At 41.0% G+C, this 20,612-nt stretch overlaps 1 protein-coding gene across 1 annotated transcript in view; it reads right to left on the bottom strand.

Annotated features, from left to right (window-relative positions):
• Positions 1-1,355: 1,355 nt before the first annotated feature.
• LOC103359868 (protein FAM19A4) overlaps positions 1,356-20,612 on the bottom strand; it is a 38,417-nt gene continuing 19,160 nt past the window's right edge. The window contains 3 exon segments of the mRNA XM_074465724.1: positions 1,356-2,398; positions 4,611-4,735; positions 17,127-17,282. Of these exon segments, the coding sequence (XP_074321825.1) occupies positions 2,387-2,398; positions 4,611-4,735; positions 17,127-17,282 (293 nt within the window). The 3' untranslated portion in view covers positions 1,356-2,386.

Raw genomic sequence — 20,612 nt, forward strand, 5'->3', positions numbered from 1 at the left:
GCTGCAGAGAGCCATGTAGGACAGAGGGAGCAAGGCGCCAGGCTCATCTACAGAACATGAAATCTCTGGGGGTGAGGCAAAGGGGGGAGTGGAGAGGAGTGGAGGAAAAGGAAATAGATCCTTCAAATGGGTTGATGTTGCACACTTCTGGAGACGTTTTTTGCCTTATGTTTGTTGTAATTACGGCCTGTCTGCTGATTCCTCTTCTTGCACATCAGTGTTGTATGTGGGTGTGAAAGAGTGGGAAGCTGGTGAAAGTTTGAAAAGGCGAGTTTATGTAGGGTGTGTTTTTTTTTTCCACTTGTGCGTGAATGCGGCTGCAGAATGTCATTGTATTCCCACTCTAAATGGACTATTGTTCCTGCTCGTGGAAAGAGAGCAGCGTGGTGTGACTGGCCTAACTGCAGTGCTGCACCGTAAGCCTAAAAATATTCCATGTCAGTGGTCCCGAGAGGAGCCCAGTGCTATCCAGGCCTCTCAGTAATGAGAGAGTGAAGCTGCCTGCCACTGGTAGCCCTGCTGTCCCCAAGCTCCCTCTGGCTCAGAGCTCAGCGTTGGAGCCGCAGAGTTAGTGGCTGAGCTCCCACAGATTTATCATAGCTCACAAGGCAGCATGTCTGAAAGCAGAGGCTCTCATTCACAGAGGAGCAGCCCCCAGCAGGCTAACCCCTGGGCACACTGACCCGACACATTCACATATCAGAGAGGCAGACTGATAGAGTTTGAGAAAGACTTGCATTTGGATGTGTGTCCATAAGAGTGGAGGGAGAAAAAAATGGATTTGGAAAGCATGAAAGCACAAAAAAAAAAGAAAGAAAGCTGCATACTAGTTCAAACAGCTGAGAAATTAAGATACAGTGTGTGGGACAGATTGCGCGAAAACTATTTTAACTGTGCCATCTTTGGTATGATAAGCAATATGGCTGGAAAAAAGAGAGATAGAGGCACAAGAGGGGGACAGAAAGATTCAAAGGAAAAAGGGAGTGTGAGAGGGAGAACGGACAGAGATAATGGAGAGATGTATGTCGGTGGTTCGTGGCGCTATTCTATTGTACTCAGTGCAGTAATGATCATGGCCTGTAGGAAAAAAAAAACATGTTTGCAAAGGGTTGAACTGCCATTATCTGTGGCAATTATTTCAGTATATCTCACTGAAGCAGCGATGTGGAGGGGATTTCTGTAGACAATCAATGGGCAATGGGCGAATAGAAAAACATACATCTTCTGAAAAGAAACCTATTCATTTGTTTGTTTTGTATTTACAGTGCTTTTAAAGATTAGGAACCTGAAAATTTAGCAAACAAAGGAAGAAAAGATTTCCAATAAAGGGAAAGAACACCATAAAGACAACTTCATCCTCCTTGTTTGAACATTTATGGGCCTCCTTTTAACAGTTAACATAAGAGATGTCACAGACTGAATATAATAGATCAACGATATATAACTTTGAAGGCTGAGCTTGGAAATGTCTCTGGGCAAAAAATAAAAATAAAAAAAGAGACGAATGATGAATCACACTTTGCTAGTTCATATTGTTCCAAGCTGTATGTAAGCGAAAGCTCAATAGTCTGAGTCATTTTTAACCAATAACTACTCAGAATTACTGGATTGTGATATACATATTTATCTACTTCAAGTGTCAGACATTTTACAAAATGCTCACCTTCAATTTCATGTGACATCCACAGCAAAACATGGGAGATATCTAGAAAAACAAAACATTCCCAAATGGTTTCGACTAGTGCAAATATCTTACATGAATTTTTAATATGTTGTTATGATCCTACTGCAATTCCTAATTAGAACTGCAAAATGACTCCCGCAAAACAGTCTTCATGGTAGTGACTTGACCCACAAGAGCTATTTGATGCTAATTTGCTATTTGCTAGTTATGAGCTGCTGTTTCACTCCTCCCAAAATCATCTCCACTGTTTCCAGTGCAACTTCTACGCATCGACAACAGGTCTGGACCGTGTCCAGCAACACTCTCGGCACAGCTTTCAGTTCACACCCCACACTCATCCACAAATGCTTTGTTGAAATATATACTTTGAAATGCTTAATCAGTGTTTGGAATCAACCATTTTTGATCCATCCACACTGTCCATTATTGGAAAATAAGAGTCCCTTTGTTGTCCAGATGTACCCTGATAGAAGTCCATTGGTCTCAACAACCAGCATAGTATATATGCTGTATGTTTGGCTGCACATGGCCAAGTGTGCACAGTTTGCGATGAGTACATTTTATCCCATTGCTTTGAGATGGATATCTTGACAGCAGTCCCTTCCTTGATATTTTTCCCCATCGTACAGTAAATATGTGTGAGTCATCCATCCTTTCCACATGGAAAGTTTCAGGTTTCCTCATGGCTCAGCGGCTCTCTTGCTATCGTGTGACCTAAAAAAGAAACAATGGCACAGATAAGAAGAGAGAATCAGTATCACGGAGACATGTAATTACGTGAAGTGACTCTGTGTCCCGCTTCACGCTCACTGAATGAATGTTTCCATTTAAAAGAGACAATCAGAGGTCAGAGGAGAATATTTAAAATCAAACAATTTCCACCCTATTCCTGGCTCTGTGTCCTCTTCATTGGATTGAAAATGCTTGTTTGCAGTGTAGCCGGTTGACTGATTGCAGGGACCAACAGTGTCTCGACGGCTAGAGCTGGATTTCACATGTCTTGGAGCTGTAATGGTTTGTTTACACTTGGGCAGTAAGTTGAAGGCGTATAATTGGAGATGTAAAGAACTTGTTTTCCATCAGCAAACGCTATCCTGAGCGCATTTACAACGAACAGATATGCTCACATATTAAAACCTCCAGTTCTGCCTGTTTCACTCCTGCAAATGCTGTGAATGTTTGACTATAAAGTTAGATATATGAAATTGGACATGTGAAAATATGGATTTTATGGTGTAACACTGTTGCTGTTCCTTGTTAACAATGTTCTGATGCCTCGGTCAGGCAATCTATGCATCTTTTCTACAGCACGCCTACACTGTGTGGGAGTGAAAGAGAGATGGACAGATACAGATCATCATGGTGAATAAGATGCTGAGGTGGTGAAAGGAGGTCATGGGTAGAAAAAGAGACCCAGTATAAAGAAGAGAGACGCAGAGAAAGCGAGAGAGCATGGCCATGTGAGCAGTTGCCAGGGAATCGATGTCTCATTGCAACTATCTTCGGTGACATCTGCCACCAAGTCTCCAAGTAACTGTTCCCTGCTCCCGAAGCACCTGCAAATGCACAATTAATGTCCGCTGATGCGGTCAGCTGATCGGCCAGTCAGACGGGGTAGGAGGAACAAAACGGAAAGAAAGGGAGAAAGGAAGAAGAGACATGGCAACATGCAACAGAATGAGGATAATTGCACCTATCAGTCCCAGAGTTGGTGTTAGGCCCAGGGTCATTAATTCCAGCGCCTGTGACTGAGCCCAGCAGTGCCTCTGTTCCTCAGTCTACCCCACTCACCAATTTAATTATGACTCTTAATTGTAAAGCCTCTGTGGAAGGCCCCAGCCATAATGCATTCTAATGAATGCGACAGATGTTGTGCTGTTATGCCATCTCTCGAGCAATTACTCTTATGGCGTTTGCAGCGCTCTCCCTTCCAACTGTTTCTCTTTTTATATTTCACCTGTAAATAAACTGCACCTGCTCCGTCCCATGACACGCACTCTGGCACATACGTACACACACCCGGGTCGTCAGTCCCGCAAATTAACTTTCACACTCCAACAGCTTACAAAGGGCCATGAAGGACCCTCATTTAAATCAATTTATCTCATCTGAATGGCATCAGTTTACACGGCATCACACGGCGGTTGTGAGAAGTACAGCGCGTACAGAGGCCTTGTCTTTTTTCATTCTTTTTGTTTTTATCCTTGGCTGAAGAGATTAAGTTACAGCAGCTTCACAAATAATGCTCAGCTGAGGTCTTGCTTCCTGATTGGCTCTATATTTTCTTTGTCATTTTTATTGATGTTTTACACTGGTAATTAAATTAGACTACACTTTTTTGTGGGCGTCTTGAAGATCCGAACAACCTTTGTTTACAAGATTATCTTTAATTTCCTTGGGAAGCCCTTCTGAGGTCTTTCTTTTCATATGCAGTAATAGACGGTATAAAAAACACGAGAGTCATCAAGTTGAAAGTGTGTTTACCAGGCGTTAATTGAGGCAAGATGTTTTACAGACAAAAAAAAGTGGAAAAAAAAACAACATTTGAATTCAAGATCAAGGTTAATTCTATCTACATCAAATGTTAGTCAAGCTGGAAGACTCAAAGTAATACATTTGCTTATCATTTTTGTGTATTACATGTTTCCCATGTGGCTATTTTATGAGAGCACTGCTAACTTTACACACTTTGTTGCCATGTAAGAAGATATAATAGACTCTGTGATAATTAGAGTTGGCTAGGTGTAACCGACAGTGCAGGAAGAAAAGGGAAAAAAAAATAACCAGCAGAGGAAATGAGCAGCGTGTGCGGGGTGACGCGCATGAAAAGGTGCACACAGTTGATGAGCGTCAGACAGTGGAGAAAAAAAAGCAAGCAGGCACAAACGTGAATAGAAACATGCGTATACAGACATATACTTCTCACCTTGGTGGTTTTAACTTTGTTGCCAGTGCTGCAGGACCAGCCAGTCAGGTCAGGTAGGACTTTACACTCCTCTCCGTCCATACATGGCTGCATCTGGCACCACCACTTCTGGGCTACAATGGAGGCTGGAGCAGGAAAGGGGAGGGAAAATACAGACAGCAGGTTACTGAACGGATGATGTGAGGAGCGTACTGCAGTACTTAGAGCCAGACACAGCTCAGCTGCATCCTAAACTGTAATATTTATCACTGCAAAATACAGTAGTAATGCACTGTCAGTATCCGCTGTACATCTGCAGCTGGCACAAACTATAGTTCAGAGTAGCTGAAATAATGTCAGCAAACAACAGCATACTGTGTTTCTGTCGTGTAAAAGTCACAAGCGCTGTTTATGATGCTACTGCAGGGATTACAGCACAAAGAGGACAGCACTCGAGGTTATGCACAAAAACAAACCTTCAAGTGTTTTCTTTTTCATTTGTGCGATTAATTCTGTCATTAGCTAAAATGTGTAGCCGTCATGGTTTTTGAAATTTGAATTACATTAATGTAATCCATCAATGAGGCATCCTATAGAGTGGATGTAGTGGGTAAGTCTGACGTCCACAAGAGCAGAAGAAAAAAAAAAGGAAAACAGAAAGCATATGGGAAATATGGCGCAAATTACCACTTAGCAATGAAAAATGAGAGGGTGTTGAACTTCCGGTACTGCTGCTGTTGTTTATTGCTGTGCGTTTTTTTTACATCTGTGCGGATGCATTTTGCACGTGTGTGTTCCGGAAACATGCTCCCTACAACTCAAATGAATGAAGTGTTCCTGGTAAAAATCAGAAGAAAAAAAAACACAAGGCACATTTAGACAATGAGCCAATAAGTATTATTGCATAATAGAGAAAGAAAACAGGATTATGATGAAGAGCATGCTATCAATTAAAATTGTCTGCTCTCAGTATTTCAAACAAAACACTGCTGTTTATGATCTATTTTATGATTTTTGCAGGTATGAAAGAGCTCTCTGAAGCACTTCTCCTGTATTTCATGCAAAGCTGTGAACAACAAAATGGAAAGGGCTTTTATTTAATTGATTACACACTCAATTTTTCTTTTCGACTGACAACATCAGCTCAACAAATTGAGTGAGAAGGGAAATCTGCCAAAAATGAATTTCAGAACACGTTAGTATTTGGTAGGTCCTCACTTGATATTCACATGTTTGTGCCAAATCTGATAATGTCACATTGTCTAAAAAAATGTTCGAGAGAGCTTCTTAAAATGTCAGGAATGCTTGACTTTCTTCATCTTCAAGTGCTCTATAAGTGACAGCCAGCACTCCTCGGTCTTCTGTGACCATCGAGTTCAAACTTTGACATGTGCTCGTTATCTTGCTGCAGAATGGATCCTCTACAAAGATGCAAACAGGAGGACTGAGCATGTCTGTGGAGGACGAAGTGCGACTTCTTCTTGGTCAAGATGGAGTCAGTTGGAGACAATGGAGACAATACAACCCCAGACTAAAATATCCCCTCCACCATGTTTCACGGTTTGATCCACTGCAGGATCATTCTCTATCTCCTGTTGGTCTCCTTACATACACCCTTCTGTTACTGTTGCAAATCTCAAACTTGGATTCATCAGTAGAGTAAATAGGACTTTTTCCAGTCTTCCGTCTGAAACGCTGCTGCGTCTCAGCCCACCCTGAGCATTTAGCCTTGTTTCCCCTCCTGAGAAATGCTTTAGAGACTGCTGCTCATCCTCTGAGACCACCACTACAAAGCCTTCTTTTGACAGTTCTTTTGCTGATTGGAGACTTGTGTTCTCTGTTTAGCAAATTCTGTATCTGTGATGAAACCGCAGTTTCGGCAGAGCGATTTAAAGTGCCGTGCACAGCCCCATTAGAAACTCTCAGCGTCAAATCTAGCGATGATTTGTTGCTAAGAATGCCTCCTCTTTGCTCAGAAAAACAATATGACCTCTGACGCTTTCACATGTTTCTCACTATCACGACGCTGCATAACGAGCAATGTTCTGATGGACACTTGAAGCACAGCAATGTTTAGAGCAGGTGAACAATGGCTGCAAGTTGATTTTCCTGAACAAGCCTCTGATGAGTCGATCAAATCCATCTGCGAGCCGACTGAGCGTATGGAAGGGATACTATCTGGTTGACGGTTACCTGAAAACAGTGCAGATCTTGAGTGTTTTTAAATGTTCCTTCTAATTATCTAATAATTTCCAGGTGTACATGAAAACATGATAGATTTTTATGTGGTCTCAGACTTTTGGACCCCACTGTATCTGCAAGAAGATAAAACTTGGCCTGATCTACAGTTAATCTAGTGTTAAAACCCAAAGTTTTCTCATGTCTTAAAAGCTGACACTCAAATCTTCCAGATCATCTGATCCACTGTCTAGACAGGAGACAGCTTGTCAGCTGAGAATAACTCAATTCCTTCTCTCCTAACTCATCATCCGTCCATCCTCCTGTCTCAAATGTGGATGCAGAGAGGGATCAAAGGACACACCTATTCCTCTAACTTCATTACGTTGCTGGGCCGATGATGCCTACAAAGAAGTTCTGATCTGTGGGGACTATTGTTTCCAGCAAAGGAAGGAGATGAGGTGGGACTGTCAGGAAAATGGGCTTTCAACTGTATAATGCAAAGGAGCATAGAAAAATCCTCTCAAGCATCATGTAAGAAGAAAACACTGCGACTAAGGGAAAGAGAGCGAGGAGGGAGGAAGACAAGGCTAAATAATAGGTGTTCACTAAGAAAACATCTTTGTAGTGAGGAAATGAGCAGTGAGAGAAACTCGGAGAGGCAGAGAGATGGGTGGGAAAGAAAGAGGCTGTTTGAGGATGACTATCACTGAGTCGAGCGGTGAAAGGCGCAGATTAAACGCAGAAAACACAAAGAAGGAGAGCTACAAATCCAAGCTGCCAAGTCACCACAAAAAAAAAAAAAAAACTCTCACAGCAATAACGGGGCATAATGTTGAACACACTATTATGATGCATGAGTTCAGTGGCAGCAAGCGGTTCTAAAAACCAATGGCTGTGTAATGCTCGTTAATGTGGCCATTATAGTGCCGACGACACTGCCTTGCACTGTTAGAGTGTTATATGGAGCTAATAGGCATGGCCTTTGAGTGCTATTATGGAGTTAGCGCTCCCTGCACCTTATCTCATGCTATCATTAGGAGGGTGGGGCAGGCGTGACACTGAAGAGCCCGACTGTCAAGTCAGAAAATGGACAGAGGCAGGAGCATAGCCTGTGATGTCATGGTCTCAACTGGTCAGTGATAAAAAAAAAAAAAGATTACAAAAGTACACCACTGTGATCATCACCTTTGGGACCACATTTTTCCCTGCCCTACCAATAGTGCTGCATGGATAGCCAGCAAATTCTCATTTTGCAATAAAAGCATTTTGTTTCCTCTTTGCACAAACAGCTATAATTTCACTTTAATGTAACGGTTCATAGCTCATTTGCTGAAACCACTTCTCATGTTTGTATAGTAAACATGAAGCGACAGTTGGCCACCAACTACACTGGAAGACAACACAGACACAGAATTTAAACTTTTTATGTTTACATTTTCATACAGAAATCCATTTCCTATATACTGCTTAATCCTCACTAGGGGGCTGGAGCCTATCCCAGCCAACTCAGGGTGAAGGCAGGAGACACCCTGGACAGGTCACCAGTCTATCACAGGGCTACACTTAGAGACAGACAAGCTCACTCGCATTCACACCTATTGACAATTAAGCATCACCAATTAACCCCAACATGTTTTTGGAGCACCCAGTGAGAACCCACCCTGCACAGGGAGAACATGCAAACTCCATACAGAAAGATCCCAGGCGTCCTAAGTGGGACACAAACCGGGGATCTTCTAGCTGTGAGGCGATGGTGCTAACTACCGTTGGTTTCTCAGTTCACACAGTCACACTGTACAATTGCTTTTAAAATGATGGTGTTAATTTGACACTGACAACATCTTATACACACTGCTGTAACTTTTTCCCTGGAACATATGGCGGTGTGAAAATGAACCTCCACCAAGTTGTTGAAACACAAAAGAAGACCAACCATGAAATTAGCATTTTTAAAAGATGTTTATTACAGGAAACTGTTAAATCTACGCTTAGCATAAAGGTCAGAAACAGGGTGTAACAGATAGTGAGGCTTTATCCAGAAGTAACAAACTCCATTTACTGTAAAGCAGAAAACTCTCCAATTAACACTTAATATCTTACTGTTTCATTATAGGTTCGTTTTATTGCTGCAAAGCATAAAGTGCACAAACAATGATTCTACAGAAGACTGTCAATCGGACTACTTCTCAGCCAACACTGTGACATTTCTGGACTTAACTCCACTGTGGTAACTCCATGATTCTTAGAAAGCAGCAGACTCTGCACCCCCCTGCGACTTCTTCTTGGTCTAGATGGAGTCAATTCGGTGCAGGTGTCCAGCTCCACAGTAGACAATACAACCGCAGACTAAAATATCCCCTCCACCATGTTTCACAGTTTGATCCACTGCAGGATCAACAGTAAACACAATATTAACATGTAAGCCTCATGAGCCCAGACAGAGCTGGCCTTCACTGTGTCCCACTGTTTTTCATGTACTATATCTGTGTATATGCTAAGCTAAGCTAACCAGCTGCTCACTCTAGCTTCACTTTACTGTACAGACATGAGAGTGAAGTCGATCTTTCTCCACATGTACGTGTGTCGATTTACTGCTCCGCCTCACCAACACCTTGTGACGACTCATACGAACAAGTTGTTCTTTGATTTTCACAGTTCACACAGTCACACTGGCTTACACTTACAAAAAAATACAATTGCTAATAAAATGATGGTGCTAATTTGACATTAACAACATTTTATGCACACTGCTGTAACTGCTTCCCTGGAACATATGGTACGTCAGTGTGAAAATTAACTTCTACCAAGTCGTCGAAATACAAAAGAAGGCATATACCTTCCTCTTAAAGTGAATATAACACATGGAGTACCTGTGAGACTACCTGTACTAATTGCATCAGTCTCACTATGAGTCGAGATTCGAATTCACAAAAGGTGCCTATGTTAATTAAAAAGGTTTACAGCTCAGGCATACATTTCATCACAGTTACTCTCAGCTCATTACAATGGTATCTGCACCTCAAAATGGCTCCCTTTCAAGTTCTCTTTGCAAACTTTCGGCACGGGATCGGCTGAGGGCAAACGTCTAGACAGTGCTTTGCTTAAGGTGCAGGTGATTAGGCAACACAAGGCACTGAGGCTATGTTATTCCCCAGGTTCTCGCCTAGTCTCTGGGGTTCTCTAAATAAGGTCTGCGGAGGTTTCGCGCTACGAGGTTGCCTACAGCTCCATCTCTTCTCCCACTGATCACAACACGTCACTCTGGCACACACCTGATAAATGTCAGTCAACATTATGCCAGTTTCAGCTCTGCGCGTGTGAACAAGCGTGCCTGCAGTATGATCATTGATCCCTGCACAGCTTCTGTTCATTTCTTCCCGTACCGCCGCTTGCATTGTCATTGTAATGTTTGTGACATCAAGTGGACAAAGTTGAAACTGCAGGTCCTCTCGCCATGAAAACAAAATTGATGTATTACTCAGATTCTAGTTGCCAAATGTTACAAATGTATGCTCAATTAGTGCATGCAGTAACATGTTTCTTGCTAGTTAACACTTTGAGAGTGCATGCTGCGCCCCTCCTGCAGATATTTAGCAAATGTGTTTACCTACTAACAGGACCCCTCGTGCAAAAACTTGATATGTTGCTAATGCTGGAAGGAACTGCTGTTATTTTCACTGAAAATGAAAAGATACTGCCGGGAAGGAAGACAAAAACAAGGCATATGTAGTCAATATATATGTATGCATGCATATGTATTATATATTCTACAGTCAATCTATACTCAAACATTATTTATCATTCTCACATGATCGCGTCTTAGGAATCGCTACAAGTAGAAATTATGACATGAGATCACTCAATTTACTTCATCACTCCACGATGGAAAAATGTATTCCATGAAATGAACTATAAGTTCAAAAGGGGCTTCCTTCACCTGTAACCCTTTCATCCAAAGTCATCTAAGTCACATGACAAGGAATAATAAATTAGCCTTTGATATAACAAAACTAATTCAATCACTACACATCCCATTGTATGATTCCAGGGCAGTCTGTTTGATGTAAGTCAGAGCATGCTAATACAATATGTGCACTCAGGCTGTTGGAGTGTTTCCCCATTAATACTTTACAAAGGCACCGCCTGAACTCACTCAGTGGAGCAACTGGGAGTAGAAACTCCAACAGGGAGTTTTACTTTGTGTCTACGTGTGCATCTCTGGGTGTATTTGCATGTGTGCACATGCCTTTTGTGTGCTATAAATGTCTTTGTGTGTGTGTGTTGTTTTTTTTTATGTGCACATGTATGCAGTCCCCACCATGCAGTAAGTGCAAGAGGCATAATACAAAATCACAAGCAGGCCCGTGCCCTCGCTCCCAGGTCATTACTATTTAAAGGGAATATGATGTACCTCCACGCACACACATACAAACAAATGCACACACAGAGAGGTCGGGGATGCACCCAGAGGTATGAATACCCTCAGGCTTTGTAACTGTTCCACTCAGTGATCCCGGAGTGCCGACGCAGTTGGAGAGCGGCATCCATCTCTTTCTGCAATGATTTACTAACGCACTGTATCTCTCTCGCCCCAGCTCACGTAGCCATGCCAGCACGCCCAGGTATGCATGACGCCAAAACGCAAGTGGTAAGTGCACAGGAAAAAAAAAACTATCAAAAAAAAGATTACACATGCTGAACAGTTACGCACAGGAACAGGCTGGCGAAATGACAAACGCATGGCATTGCGAGGCAGATATTACAGCAAACAACAGCAGGTTGATGTGTGCTGAAACGCTAAACTAAATTTCTTGGTGCAGAAATGAAACACAGTTTGTCTGACAGCGTATCACACACCAAACAAAATCCACTCATCCACCGTTTTTTTTATCAGGTCACCGTGCTCCCTTTCTTTCTCCACCAGCAAACACACTTTAATGACAGCAGTTGTGGAAAGATTTAAAGTCCTGTTTTTTTGGCACCAAAAACAGTTGGAGTGTTTTACTCCACTATACTTTAGAGAGAACATGATACTTTTTACCTCATTATAATAATATGATGGTTACAGTTGCTACTCCATCAGTTCCATTTAGCTGCAGCATTAAAATGCCCCTTACGTGTTAATGAACTAGTCATTTGACACTCTGTAAGGGGTCATTCCTCATAATGAGCAGCTTTCCATTTGATTAAACCGAGTACTTCCATTCTTTTTTTAAATTTCCACAGAAATTGTGAATGCAGGGCTGCTACTTGAATGTTTTTTAGATCACACTATTGATATTGACTTTAGCAAAGGATATATGTGTGATGCTGCACAGGTGTACAACAACAACCCAGGAGGGATTACCTGCATGTTGTGTTGAAATATGACACAGCCTTGCATCGATGATGATGCAAACAACCTCAAATCGTGCAAATCATTCCCCAACTAACCCCACGAGCTTATGAGCTTAACTAAACTTGGCAGAACTTCAACTAAGATAAAAGAAAAATAACATTTTATTTATTCTGAATGTTACTCCGCATGTTGTCCCCACTTATCCACTACAGATTCTTTTTTTTTTTCTTCTCCAAAATGTAATATGGGTGAGACGCAGACAAAAAAACTGGACCCAGTGCATTTCTCTCATAGAAAACAGATGAACCTCTTGACCTCCGTTTATTGTCAGTCATCAATTCCACCTCTACAAACTCTTTAGACATTTCCAAATGACCTCCCCATTTACAGGTTAGGGTTGAAAACTCCTCATTCCCACACGCCAACACCATCAGCACCACTAATTCTAATAGAAATAAAAACAAAAACACGCAGGTCTCAGGGTTACTGTGATGAATAGAGTTCACTTAAAAAAGCGTGCCCCGCTGTGCAGCAGCCAGTAATGGGACTTCTAACCATTTACTCCTCTTTCAGTCAGCATCAATAATGTAACTCCATTTACACTATGGCTTTTCCACAAAGGCTGTCTGCTGAGAGGGGTTTACCTCTTTCCATCTGTGCTCAAGCCTAAAAAGGTGAGAGCAGCATGCATGGGTGTGTGTGTGTATGTAAGAAAACGTTGGATGAGGTGCGATCTTTTGTAACTGTGAACTCAGAGGTCAAGCATGACTCATGAGATAAGTGCTGCTAAGCGCTGGATTTGGAAGTGAGAGGTGGTGAGACTCAGAGGTGAGATGTGAATAGGAAATTAGAAACCTCATGACTGGTGTGAAGGTGGAACTGTGCTGTTCCTGTGTGTGTGGTTTTGTGGGTTCAAAAGAGAAATAAATGAATGAGACCATTTAAAAAAAAACAACAAGTTTATCACTGAATGACTTTCAGTCACACAATCAGTCTATTAGTTTCTCATCAGTCTCATTTCTTCCTTTTCTTCATTTTAGCCAGCAATAGCAAGTCTTTGATGTGAACAAATAAAAACAAGGCATCAGGGCAGTGCCTATTCCGAAAGGTTAGCAAAGTTTCACACGATTCCTTATTTATCCTGATTTCCATTACAAAGCCAATCATCTCTGCTATGGTTGCCTGATTTTATCATTATCAAGCAATAGTTCCCATCTAGGAACTCATCAAAGAGGTTAGAAAACAAATCTACTTTTTTATTGGGTGAAAATAGTGCTGAAATGAAAGAGCAGGTATGTTTGATACGGAGTCATTTCAATGGGAAAAGCACCGTCTACTGGTCACATGCAGCAACAGCAGCACGGTGGGCAGTGTGTGGACATTAAAGATGAATACATGTGGATGGACACGTACAGCTCAAGCTAGATGTAAAGCACATATGAAGAAATATGAATAAACTTGGATTTGTTTGTTGTGTTTGTTTAACCAAGGAACAAAATCACAATCTTGTAAAACTAATAAGCAAGGACAGGGAAGCAAATGAGAGTTCCAGTGAAAAACAAGAATAAACAACAGTTAATTAATCCTAATGTTTCTGTCATTTTCTTATTCTCTGATTTGTAACAGTTCATTTGTGAGAGCTTTAAGAGGGAATTAAAGCTCTCAGACAACCAGATGTGAGCAATGCTGCCGTCTCAGTCGTGTCTTTTCTTTGAGTGTGACTGAGGAAGTATATATTTATTTCTATATAACTCATATGAAGTGCACATTTTTAAATATTTATTTATTTGATGCAACAAGTTTTGGTCTTTTTTTTCCTTTCTGTATTTTGTCATCATTAGCAAATCTGTGTAGTTTGTTGCAAAAGGGATACCACTGCAGTGCATGTTCAGAATAATTTGTATTATTTTTGGTTCAGTTCTTGTACTTACTTCTGAAAGCAGTAGGTAAGATCAGCCACAATAAGGATGTAAATCCAAGGTCAACAAAAAGCAGAGGTTAAATACACAAAACACAAGAGCTGCCTTTCTGTCAGTGTACTATATGGTCCATCAAACCCCTAGTGCGGGGGAATGAGGTGTCTTTTGGCTTGTTTATTTTCCCTGCTTGATAATTCCCACATCATTCATTTACTGCAATAGAACGATAATGTGCTGATACTCTATTTTCATGGGAAATAAACAAATCAAAAACTGAAACTCTGATCTATTTCCAAGTCGGAGAAGCGCGTTTGTTTCGCACAACTCACATCAAAGTCTTTTTTTTTTTTCTGCAGATTTGTCAGTCGTTTGCGTGCGAGTGTGGATTCCAACCCCCCAGAATGACCTTAACAGTTAACCCTTGTGCTTCGGAGAGTCACTGGCTGTACTCACGTATGAGACAGCCATGTGTTTTCCTCTGGCGGAGGGCTAATACAGCGTGATTGGATCAGCTTGGCCGACACTGTGTGTGTATTTGATCTCAGCGGAGCGTCTGCGGATGATAGGGGTCAGTGACACTGCTTGTTTCTTGCTGGGTTGAAGCTCTCGGAGAGGACAAACGGGTGGAACAGAGGTCTATGAAAACAAGGGCTTTCATCTGTCTATCATCTCTACGAGAACGCATACACAGCATGGATAAACAGACGCGGCTACACATGCAAATGCTTGCTGCGCATGTATGAGCAGAATTCTATGGATTATTAATTAGCTTGATGTTTTGACTCCAAATACATCATGCGTGTGTTTCTGATTTTATTTTTAATGAGTGACTCACAGTCATGACCAACATAATGATTTATTGTCTCGATTTTAGATTTCTTCTGTTCCCAGAACTTCTCTCTCGCTAATCACCCAAATGTTATGTCAGGAACTATGAAATACATCAGAAAAAATAAAAAAACTTTCTCTATCACCATCTGTCGTATACTCAAGTGGCCTCACTAGATATAAAATGGAACGCTGTCCCAAATAATATTACAACTATAAAACTGCAAATTAAATCTACAGTCTGATGTCATGTATTTGCTTCTCCTCTCGTAAGAATAACGAGGAATCGAGATGACAAGGAGACACTGGTGACTTGGATTCCATTTCCTTATTAGTGGCTCAAACCTTTCATTTTACACAATCTCCCCGGGACGCAATGAACCACAACTGTTGGTGTAGCACAGCAGAGATATGCAGTTTTACTGAAAAACAGATTATTTAACACCACTTTAGCAGCCCTCCAGTGTATACGAAACATTATAATAACTTCCCTTAACTTTCAATTATTGGTTTCTGTAAGCAAAAGAGACTATTTTGGACATTTGTTCTTGGTTTCACTCCTTATTTTTACTTCACTGTGCGGCTTCACAAAGGAGGACAGAACGACACAATGCCAGTTTTCAATCAGCCTTTCATGCTTTCAACCACGTTTGAAAGATGTAGCTCTGTTTGTGTTAGAGGAAGAGCAGCGGCTTCAATGCAGCAGCAGTGTGCCATAAAAAAGTAATTTCCACACAGAAACCAACCTGGCGGCAATTTAAAATAAAGCGCAACCTATTAATCTTTGCTGCAACTGACTCATTTATTTATGTTCCTAATATTTCAAAATGAATCTGGTAATGATTTGTTTTAGGTGAGAAGCTTCATGTAGCAACTTTAATGATGCACGATGATTAAAAACATTTTGAGTCTCCGTGACCCTGTCAGATTCAGCGGTGCGTCAGTTATTACAAAAACATGTTGTGCAGCCAAGCACTGTCCAAACCTACAAAACCTTAATTTTGAATTCCAGTCATGTTCCCGAGGTTTCCGATAGATACCAAATAAGTCTGGCAGAAATAGCCCTGCTGCAGTGTTGTGGGGGAGATGTCTACAAAATGATGCACAAGAGAAAAAGCCATAAAAAAACTACTTCTCTGTATGTTTGGTTGAACGTTCTCTTGACTCCAGATGTCAGATAGCTCAAATGAAGCGTTGAGAATATACAACAGATTTCCATGCAGTGTAAAAAATTCTGCTTTACAGCTACTTAAGGATACATGTCAGGAGAAATTATGGCTGCAGTTTAAGAAGATGGTTAACCAGATAGTGCTTATGTGTCTTATCAAGTAACACAACCATTTGTGTTGTTTTAACCCACACAGGTGGTTTCATATAAAATCGATCAAATCTGACCCCCTCAGAATCATCAGAGCTTTTAATGCACAATGACTTTAACATACCTTGTGTGCCTTCATACTATAAAATAAAAGGAATTATTTTGTCAGAGAAGAAACTATGGCATCAAAATGTAGGTGATCTTTTATGAGCTTAGTGTGTATTTTTGATGGTGATATGATCCTTGAAAGTTGATCCAAAATGCACTTTAAAAGTTTTGCCTTTTGAATAATCACAAAAACAGACAACAGCACCAATGCTCGTCTCTATTACTCTATTAAAGTGTTGCAGTTTTGGAGTTATGATATATATATAATGTGATATTGATGCTTAAAGTGGGTTCTAAAATCATGCTGAACAAAAATGAGATTTTGGCACCTGGAGTGGATGTTAAATTGATTTGGTTGCAGTTTTGAACAGAACTCGAATGTGTTTTTCATTCCTGAAAATTAGCTGTGTTTATCTCCTGTACTAATGAAGTTATGAGGGCTTCAAAATTCTGGAAAAATAATGCAAATTAAAAAGAATAACATTTGAGCCCACCCCCGTGTGCTTTGAGGGGATGTAATTCTGAAAATATTCATAGTATTATAGTAAAATTTTGCACGGCTTCATTAAATATACTAAAGTTATTGCACATAAAAAGAATAAAGCTGACTGACCCACAGGGCTGATTTCAGTCTGCAGCTCTACAAGACTCACTGTGAAACTGATTTATCCAAATTACTTTCTTCACATAAAGCGAACCCACATGCTGCCTCTTTTTTTCCTTTTGGGGAAAATGGTGACGTCTGGTTGTGTGGATACATTTGCAGCCTTTGGAAATGAACCTTGAAGTCAAAACGGAGGATCAGATCGGCACACTCATACAAGCACGTGTTTTTTTTCTTTTACCTTCCACACAGGAGGGTCTGGCTCTGGTGGTGCCGGCAACCTGCCCCGGGAAACAGGAACACTTGACGGTTTGAGAGCGCTCCTCGATCTTATTCTTATTGCAGCAGCGATGAATAGCCACCACCTCACATGTCCCCTGCTTCACCTGGTAGGATACTGAGAGAGAGATAAAGAAAGAAAGAGGGGAATTATTTGCTGAAAAAAATCTTTAAAGGCCGTTTTATTGGTTTATTTATGATGGTTTATTGTTGCAAATAATCGAGTTTAAATTCAAATAAATTTGTGCGGCAAATAACAAATATACAGCAGCTTTCTCTGAGGATTAAACAAATCTGCTGAATAATTTACTTTTGTTTAAACTCCTCAATTTATTCCAGTCTCGCCGTCTTTGATTCATGAATAAACACTCTTTAGTGATACTTTGCTTTCATTCTCAGCCCAGTGCCCTCATTAACTTTGTCACAGAGGCGGCTCTGTTGTTGTCATTGTGCGCAGGAATAAAACTTTTTTTTTTAAAAGAGAGAGAGAGAGAGAGAGAGAGAGAGAGAGGAGGAAACATTGGGAAAAAAGTAATCGTTTCTTTTGACTCCCTTCAGACAAAATAAACCACTTGATCAAAGCTCAGACATGCACATTTCATGAGGGAGTCGTGTGACCCACTAATAGGTAAAATTATGGGTTCTGGCCATCGCTGTTACGTCTACATCTGCGTTTATGTTTATGTTTCAGTGCCTGAGAGTCATGATTTGTATGAGGATAATTGCTTTTTACCTTACACCTCCAGCACAACATCTCATCTCTCCTGATTACCTTCACACGTCCCTTGGTTTGCTTAATTGTAACATTTTCTTGGCCCATGGCAAAATGTGTCTCTAGGTGTGTGTGTGTGTGATGTTACAACATTTTTAAACAGAAATCAGTCTGTTCAGGCAGATAGTTTAGAATCTCTCCCCTGATGATACACGGGAACAGCGTTTTGTTCGGCAGATCAGCCGTCTCCACGTGTCAGAAGATCCGCATGGCTTCACTGTATACAAAAGCGCACAAGGGAAGTCACGTAAGCAGCCGTTTATGTTCTAACCTCATTACGTCTGCCACAAGTCGCTGTGTAAACAGGCTTATGTTGTATGTAAATGTTTAGAGGTGTGTTAATGTTACATTTCACTCACTACATTAAAGCATGAATCCCTCAGGAGGAGGGCTTTTGTGCCCACCTAAAGGAAAATGTGCCGACTACAACTGTTGGGTAAAATGTTTAGTGAATCTAATCTTTGCTTATGGCTTCTGAATGGATTCCAGCTGCCTTATCTTCCCTCCCAAAGCTTGTTGTGCACTCTTGAGAGTCTCTGGCACCATTTCCCGAGCACAGCAAACCCTGCTGGCGACATTACTACCTATAAGCCTCTTTACAGCCCTGGAAAAACCTTGGTTATACTGTACCATAAGCCCAGATTTCATTTATGTACGTGATTTTACCCAGACTCAAAAACTTTTCATGCTCAGCTGAATGAGCTTTGCAGGCAGACACAAAAGTGCGCACACACACACACACACACACACACACACACACAGCACACACACATTGTGTAGAGGGTTCCATTTCTGCAGGCCATGGCCCCTCTCATCCTTTCTGATTTAAAGTTTGTTTGTTCTCTTCTCCAGAGAGCCCCATCAATGATCCCTGGCTCTCTGAGGGCACCCCTCCGCTATCATCCCTCCACTTTCATTTCCCTCACTCCTCTGTCTCAGGCTCTCCTGAGGCTGGAGCAGCTGCCGGATTACCCCCGTGCACACGCACACGCTCGTGCACGCCAACACTTGCAGCCTCTATCTACTGGTAGAAATCGAGAATTTAAAAAAAAAAGAAAAAAATGAAATCGAACACAAGTGAATGGGAGGAGAACTTTCAGCGCAGCCATAATTACAACTGTAAAGATCATAATTAAAAGCACAAAGCAGCAAAGTAAAAAAAAATAATAATGAAAGTCTAATTCAGGCACAATCAAGTTCCCTTGTTTAATCCCTCATTATAATTGCTATGTACGGAAAATTAATTCCTGTGCTATTGCGGAGCTGTAACTGGGTAAGATTGTTCAATCTGCTGGCCCAATCTCAGAAAAAAGGCAGCTTGTTAGTGAGAAAGAAAGAAAGAAAGAGCGAGAGAGAGTCAAGCACGAGGAGGAAAAGTGGTGTTACAGGCAGCTGAGAGAACAAAGAGCAGCTCGCCTTCTGCTGGCATAATGAGGTCAGGAGGGGCACTGGTCTCCTCTCTTTATTTCCTATATCAGACCTGGGCAGAGGATGTTTGTATTTTAAAACTGTAAAGCTTCGAGGCTGCGTGCGAGAAGTGGATGATAAACTCACTTGAACTTCATCTACGCACCTTTTTCTTGTGTCTTTCCGTAGTTTGCACCTAATTAAAATCGAATCAAAAAAGCATATGTTAATGCAAGTGAGGCAAGTTCAGGCTGGCGTAAGGTATGAGGATCAGCCCACACACTTCTCTGAAAGTGATGTTGGTTATTTACAGAAGACAGGATAGAGAGCTTCTATTGGGTTTTCATATGAAGCTAAATAGGAAAGAAAAAAAAAAAGAGTCCAAGGTGCTCTTCAACCAAATACTTTAAAAGGCTTTCTTTCATGGCCGGTTCAAAAGGACACTTCAGTGTGTTTCAGATGTTGCCAATGTGGCCTTCATCAGGGAGACGCACAGCACGAGGCAGAAACGCTTTTTGTTTTTTGTTTTTATTTTTTCATAGTGATATTGGTTTGTTGCCTTGTAACTCACTAAAATAAAATAATGTTATATGTTACAAATATGCACTCGAAAACATATCCCCACAATACTTTATTAATCTGACTACTAACTGAAGCAAATTACTTCGTTATGATTAATACCAGCCTGGTGAGTGATAAACGATATCTTGAAGATAAAAGGTGAAAAAAGAAAGTGAGTCTATGAGGAAAAACCACATTTCTTGTGCTATATAAACATGGTATTGGTGGTCATAGCACCCTCACTTCCCTGTAATATAGTTTTTGGCTTTAATAATGGACAGCTGGCATTTTCTCCCAAGCAAAGGAAAAGTTTGTTTTTCATGCTGGCTAATAAAAATGTCTGGCAAAGGTCAAAATACGAAACTAATTTCTGAAAAATACAATAAAAGTAGGCGGACAGGTCAATACGTGCATGAATTTATGAATATTTCTGTTTGTGAGCTTGTGAGTATTTCTCCTTTTGAAGGTGTAGCTGTGATTAATACAGGTGAGCAGCCAATCAATGAACAGAGGTCAAGGAGTCATACAGAGTTTAACTCTAATGTGGGAGAAATCAACTCAAAACCACTCACTTACGTTACCTAAAGGTGTTATGTTCCTAACAAACTATCTCATTTTCACTCTCTCAGAGTCTCCTATAGTGTAATATCAAACATATGTTGGTAAAATGTTTGTGGTGAGTTACAGGAAACAAATTCACTCTAAATG

This window comes from Stegastes partitus, unplaced genomic scaffold, assembly GCF_000690725.1.
Source record: "Stegastes partitus isolate 25-593 unplaced genomic scaffold, Stegastes_partitus-1.0.2 Scaffold402, whole genome shotgun sequence".
Lineage (NCBI taxonomy): Eukaryota > Metazoa > Chordata > Actinopteri > Pomacentridae > Stegastes > Stegastes partitus.